Source organism: Ammospiza caudacuta, chromosome 17 (assembly GCF_027887145.1).
Source record: "Ammospiza caudacuta isolate bAmmCau1 chromosome 17, bAmmCau1.pri, whole genome shotgun sequence".
NCBI lineage: Eukaryota > Metazoa > Chordata > Aves > Passeriformes > Passerellidae > Ammospiza > Ammospiza caudacuta.
In genome coordinates this window covers 12,294,716-12,300,858 of record NC_080609.1, presented here as the reverse complement: position 1 = coordinate 12,300,858, position 6,143 = coordinate 12,294,716, and the positions used below count along the sequence as shown (strand labels likewise).

The window sequence follows — 6,143 nt, the reverse complement described above, 5'->3', positions numbered from 1 at the left end:
ACGGGGCGGCCGCGCAGTCCTTGTCGGGCGGGCGCTGGAGCCGCCCGCTCCCGCTTCTTTGGCTGGGGTAGAAGGGCTCGGCCGTCTGCTCGCAGGTGCCGGGGGGCGGCTCGGAGGGGGCGGCGGCGGCGGGGAGCGGCGGATGGGGCGGCGGGGGCTGCCCGCGGGGCTTGGCCTCGGGCGGGGCGGGCGAGAGGCCTCCCCCGCCGCCGCTGTCGCTGTCGGAGCTGGGCGTGCTGTGGAGGGAGAGGGCGCTGGGAGAGTGCGGGTGGCGGCTTTGGCTTTTGAGCAGCTTCTTCTCGTGCTTTCTCTTCTTCTTCTCCATCTTCTCCAGCTCCTTCCGCGCGATCTCCTCGGGGTCCATGGGCTCCCCGCTGCACGTCGTGGGGTGCGAGTTGTGAGCCGGCCGCCCCGGGCCCTTCTTGGTGTTCTCTTTCTTTCTCCATTTGGCCCGGCGGTTTTGGAACCAGACCTACACACCGAACAACGAGAAGCAATTAACACCCAGCGCACCGGCCCCCCGCGGTGGCCGGGGCGGAGGGAGGGGGCGCAGGGGAGAAGCTCAGGCCTCCCTCGTCCACCCCTTGGAGGTGCCGGCAGCGCCCTTCCAGGAGCGGGGCCTCTGAGAAACGTAGAGCACGGGAAGGGGCAGGAAAAGATATCCACACTTCTTTAAAAGCGCAGGGGAAAAAAAACGAAAAGCAAGAAGGGGGTGCACACTCACGCACACACACGCTGCGCCCTGCCCGATCCGGAGGGATTCCACAGCCCCCCAGCTCTTCCCCATGGCCGAGGGGTGCAGAAGCACCGATCGCTGGCCCGACTCCCCCGCAGCAGCACGGAAAATGCGGTAAACACAGCACAATGAGCGGCTGGAAGTGAGGGGGTACGGGGGGCACACGACGGACGGTGCCTCGCCCAGACGTGCGGAGTTCGGACCTCCTGCTCCTGCCGGGAGCCCGAGCAGAGGAGCTGGACCAGCCCAAAATGGGGTTTGGTTGGGTTTGTTATAGACAGATCATAGGAGAGAAATTAAATTAAATTAAAACCTCTCCGCTCCGGCCCTGCTCCTGCCTGCCTTGGCAGGTCCCCTGTGTCCCCTCGCGTCCCTCCTCGCCCCTCGGGGCTGCCGGCAGCGCCTGTCCCGGCCGGAGCCCCGCGCCAATCCCGGTGCCCGACACCGGCTCCTTGCCCGGGCGGGCCCCGCAGGCTCCCCGAGCTCTGGGAGCGGATGGAAAAGCGGCGGCACGGACACGGTGCAGCAACGCCCGTGGAGGACCCGCGGACAACGGCGCTGCCTCATCCCGAGGGTCCCGTCCCCGGCTCCCGGGTGGATTTAAGGACGAATTCTCCGCACACGCAGCCCCCGCACGGCCGCGGGTTCCGGCGAGATGCGGGCCCGCAGCTCGGCCTCGCCGCCCGCCCGCAGCCACCGCGGCACTGAGCAGCACCCCGAGATCCAGCAGCCGCCCCGCAACCCCCCATCCATTTATTTTTTGGAAGACCCACTGAAGCAGATGGGTGCTTCCCCTCCCCGTCCCGCACCGCCAAGGGCCTGAGCAGCTCGTTAAAATTAAGTTTTACAAGTTTTACACTCGCTCTCGATGCATCTACGAGCTTTATTGACATTCTCCAGCATACCCTGGCCCGTGATTAAGCCTCATATTTGCATGCTAATTTTCTCGCCCTTGACTCATTTAAGAAAAATGTTTACAGTGGAAAAACACACTAAAAAAAAATGTTAAGGGCAGCCAGGCTGGGTTGCTACTCTTCTCGTTTTGCAAGATTTAAAAAAATCGGGTATAAATAATAATAATAATAACGATAAATAAGACAGCAAAGAGCAGTGAAGGCAGGGAACAAAAGGGCCGGGAGGTGCGGCCCGAGCGCGCAGGGCCCGGCCCGGAGCGGGGTCCCAGGGGCCTCCCCGGGGACTGCTCGGCGCAAGGAGAGGGCAGGGGGGGACAGGAGGGGGGACGCGGTTTTTACCTGCACTCTGGACTCCACCAAGTCTAGCCTGAGAGCCAGAGCCTCTCGCATAAACACGTCCGGGTAATGACTCTCATTAAACGCCTTTTCCAGCTCCTCGAGCTGCCAGCCAGTAAAATTGGTGCGGGTTCGTCTTCTTTTACAGCCAGGACTTTCCTTGTCCGGGTCACCCGAGTCTGAAAAAGCAGAAATACCCTCAGGTCCCTGGGAGACAGGCCTTCTCCCCCCCTCCCTGCCATTCACAGGAGCCTTTTAACTTTTGTGCTCGGTAGCGTTGGTAAAAGAGCGGGATTATTCACACACCTGCGCTAAAAATGGGGAGGAACCCGATCTGCCCTCGCCTCCTCCGAAAATGTACTTTACAGAACATTTATTCCTGAAGGAAGCTCTCCACAGGCACTCAGCTGGCAGAGAGAGAGAGAGAAGTTCCAATATTTGCTCCAACCACCAAAGGTTTCATTAAAAAAAAAAAAAAATTAAAAATAAAAAAATAAAAGCCCTCCCCTCTTTCCCTTGCCCAGCCCCTCCGGAGCAGCTGCGTGGGGCACAGCTCACGGCCCCGTTCCACGCGGGACCCGGGTGCGGGGCGGCCCCTGGGCCTCCCGCAGTCCCCCCGAGCACGGGCGGCCGTGGGCTGGGATGTTCGCAGCCTCTCCGAGTACCTACAGCTCCAGGCTGGGGATTTTCCAGCCCCGGCTGCACCTCCCCTAATGTTTTCCGCCAGGTGTGGAAATTAAGGAAAAAAATTCATAATAATAGTAATAATTAGTATAATTTGTGTTTACTAGAGGTGCAGAGTGGGGCAGCTCCAGGCTTAACCAGAAGGATGTTGGGGCGACAGAATGTTTTAGTAGCTGAACAATAGCGGTGCCACAGGCCGGTGGGGAGGGAAGGAGGGAGAACGCTTCCCTTTGGTTAAATCGTATAAAAAATAATTATAAAAAAAAAAATTCTTACTCTCCATTTCCCAAACCCCAGTGATTACCGTTATTATTTTTATTATTATTATCTTTAACGGCACGATCCGAGCTGCCACACGATGAACTTCGTGGGAAGGCAGCGGGCCGGGCCCGCTATTGTTCAGGGCACACGCGTGGCCCTGCGCCGCTGGGAGCGGGGAGGCGCCGCGGGCGCTCGGAGCGGGGCCGTCCGTCCCCTCGGGGGGCAGCACAGCCTCCCACCTGCCCCCCGACACCCCAAAACCCGTAGGTGAGGGCAGCGGGGCTGCGCGGGCGCGGTGCTGCTGCTGCTCCGCGCTGACAGCTCCGGGCGGCGGGGAGCGGGGCTGGGGGGACACCCGCGACACGGGGCCGCTCCTACCTGCGAGCTTGAAGGGCTGGCTGTCCCCGCTCACCCCGCAGCCCGAGGGGATCAGCGGCGCCGGGTTGACCACAGAGGCGGCGCAGGAGCCGCTCAGTAATCCATCGATGGAGAAGGGCACGGAGGCGGCCGCCGACTGCAGCTGGTGGCCGGCCAGCTCGTAGACGTGGTGGTGGCCGAGCGGGTAAGGGAAGCCCACCATCCCCCCGAACTGGGCATGGGGATGCTCCAGGATGCGGCTGTCCATCATGGGGGCGGCTCTAGGGCGGGGGGTGCCGGCGGGGCTGGGGGCGCTGGCGGCGGGGCGGCTGGGGCCGGGGGTGCTGCTGGCCGAGGAGGCGGCGCGGCGAGGGGCTCATGCTGCAGGGCGCCGGGCGCTTTAACTTTATCAACATCAGGCTCCCAATAATTAGCTCAGGCTGGGGGAATTTGGGACCAATAAGAAACGTTAATCGGTCCTGACGTCAGAGACGTGCCAGTGTGGGGAGCAAACGTTTTCCATATCGATTGCTAATTATACCTGACATCCAGCCTCAATAAACAATATCAGAGCTGTCACAACACGACGAGGGGGGCTTTGATACGAACTCCAGCCCGAGGAGGGCGGCGGGGGCCGGGCGGGCAGGGGGGGCGGAGGGGAACGCGAGGATCTGCCTGATACCCGGTTAAATACTAAACAGTCGGAGTTACACACACACGGCCTCCCCCCCACCCCAGCCCTCCAACCCACCCTCTTCCCCCTTGTCCCCTCCCCTCGCCAAATCACTAATAGATTTCCCTTTAAAACATTCACCAGCGTGTTGTGGGGATTTTTCACCAGAAATGCTCTACTCTCTGAACCTTTAAAGTGATGTTGCTCCAATTACAGAGAGACATTGAGCGGCAAATAGACTGATCCAATAATAGGAGATTCATCATCCGCTCTTTCCAGAGCTGTCACATTGAATTTAAAACTACAAGCCTTTTCATCTCCTCTCCGGCTCTATAACAGGGGAGAGGGGAGGGGGGCAGAGGGAAAAAATGGGGGGGGGGAGGAGGAAAGGAAGGAGAAAAAAATGAAAAAGGAAGAGCCGTTTACAGCGTTTAGGAGGAGATTTGAGCATATCAATCGAAATCATAATTAATGCAATCTCCTATCGATTCAGCCACGGATACCCCCCTCTCCAGCAGTAACCACAACCTTTGAATTGTGAGCGCAGCCACGAGCAGAAGCAGCCTCTGATCGCTAAAGAGGAGGCCAAAAACTCGTACTACTAATAATTTTTAAAAATCAAACCCGAACAAAGTTCCCATCCCTACATCCCTCCCATTTCACCTTCCCCTGGAGCAGACCCCACTCTTCATCCCGCCAGTCACCCACAGCCCCCAAACAGCCGCCAAACTGTTAAATTCCTAATTAAATTACGTTTCCATAGAAGTTTTCACCCAGATAAAACATTGCTAGATTCCCCCGGTGAACAATTTAAGGGACGGTTCTCCGGCAAAGCGCGGGGCTGGGGATCCCCAGTTTTGTGCCTTCTCCCGGTTAGAGGAACACTCCCCGAGCTCCCAGGAGAGAGGAACAGGGGGAACTTCCCAACATCTCCCATCCCGAGCCCGCAGGACCGGAGCTGGCGGTCCCCTGGGCCGGGGGACCCAACCTGGAGACCCACGAGAGGGTGGGAAGAGGAGCGAGGGTATCAGCGGCGTTTGCGTTTAACAAAGAGCGGAGGGAAAAGGGCCGGGCCGGGCAATCAGACAGGGGAAACTCTTTAAATCTTCCTGGGAGGTTCGTGCGGAGTGAAATCCTTGGAGTCTGGGGGGGCGGTGGGGTGAGAAAGGGAGAGAAATAAAAATAGGTAGGAAGGAAAAAGGGAAGGCGAAAGAGGGAGAGACACTTTATCTCTGGAAAACACACAAATAGATTTTCCAGTTATAAAATATCCAGTCAAGATGATCCATTTACTAGCGCTGGTTTGTGTGGGTATGAGAGAGGGGGAAGTTAAAATTGAAATAAAAAGGAAGTCGAGTCTCTAATCTATGCTGTCTGTCCGGAGCTGTATTTATTCACCTAATTGAATGCCGTACAATATACTGCTGTATTATTGCTGTTCCCTCCCTCCCCCCTATAGATTAGTTTAATTATGGTCTCCCTGCCTCTGCTTAGAGCTAAAAGGTAGTTTGAATTTGGACTACACAGCCCTAACAGAAATAAGAAAATGATGGGGTTGGTATTAATTCTGGGGTCAAGGGCTTCACTTTTCACCATAATTTAATTTCTTTCTCTATAAATACTAAATGTAAACTGTGTCCACTGGACCAAATTTTGCCTGTAGCAATAAATGCCTCATTTTCTGTCGGATTTCAGGAGAGGAATGCGAGCGGGACGTGTTTCTGAATACAGAATGGTAATCAATCCAGCACAGAACAAGAGAGGGGGGACTTTTCTCTCTCTCCCTCTCTTTATTATAATGAATTAATTCGACTTTATTTATCCCATTTTCTGGAGCTGACAGAATGTTAATTTGAGTTGAAATTTCTCTCGCCTCTCACTCCCTGACCCCTGGCCTCCAGATTGGCGTGTTGTAATAACCTGAATCTTTCAACAGAAGCCCTGATAATTGTTACCTTATTAGCATGCAAATTGTTTAATTAATATTATTATGGAGAAGCATACAATCCGTCCGTCACTTGACCTCAAGTGCAAGTCCACGTAGTAAGCGGCTCTGTGCATTTCAATGTGCACATTTAAAATCGACTTCTGTTTTAATGTTTCTAGGATCCTTGTCGAGCTTCTAAAAATCTCTCTTAAAGTGTTTGAGAGGAGCTTTCATGCGGGGAGGGGGAAAGGCTTT

General features: G+C 56.1%; 1 protein-coding gene across 1 annotated transcript in view; it reads right to left on the bottom strand.

The window, feature by feature from the left end:
• UNCX (UNC homeobox) overlaps window positions 1-3,559 on the bottom strand; it is a 4,104-nt gene extending 545 nt beyond the window's left edge. The window contains exons 1-3 of the mRNA XM_058816277.1: window positions 3,310-3,559; window positions 1,990-2,165; window positions 1-472 (exon numbers count right to left, since the gene is read on the bottom strand). The exon at window positions 1-472 is cut by the window's left edge and continues 545 nt beyond it. Of these exons, the coding sequence (XP_058672260.1) occupies window positions 1-472; window positions 1,990-2,165; window positions 3,310-3,559 (898 nt within the window). The remainder of the gene's footprint in view (window positions 473-1,989; window positions 2,166-3,309) is intronic.
• Between the last annotated feature and the right edge of the window lie 2,584 nt (window positions 3,560-6,143).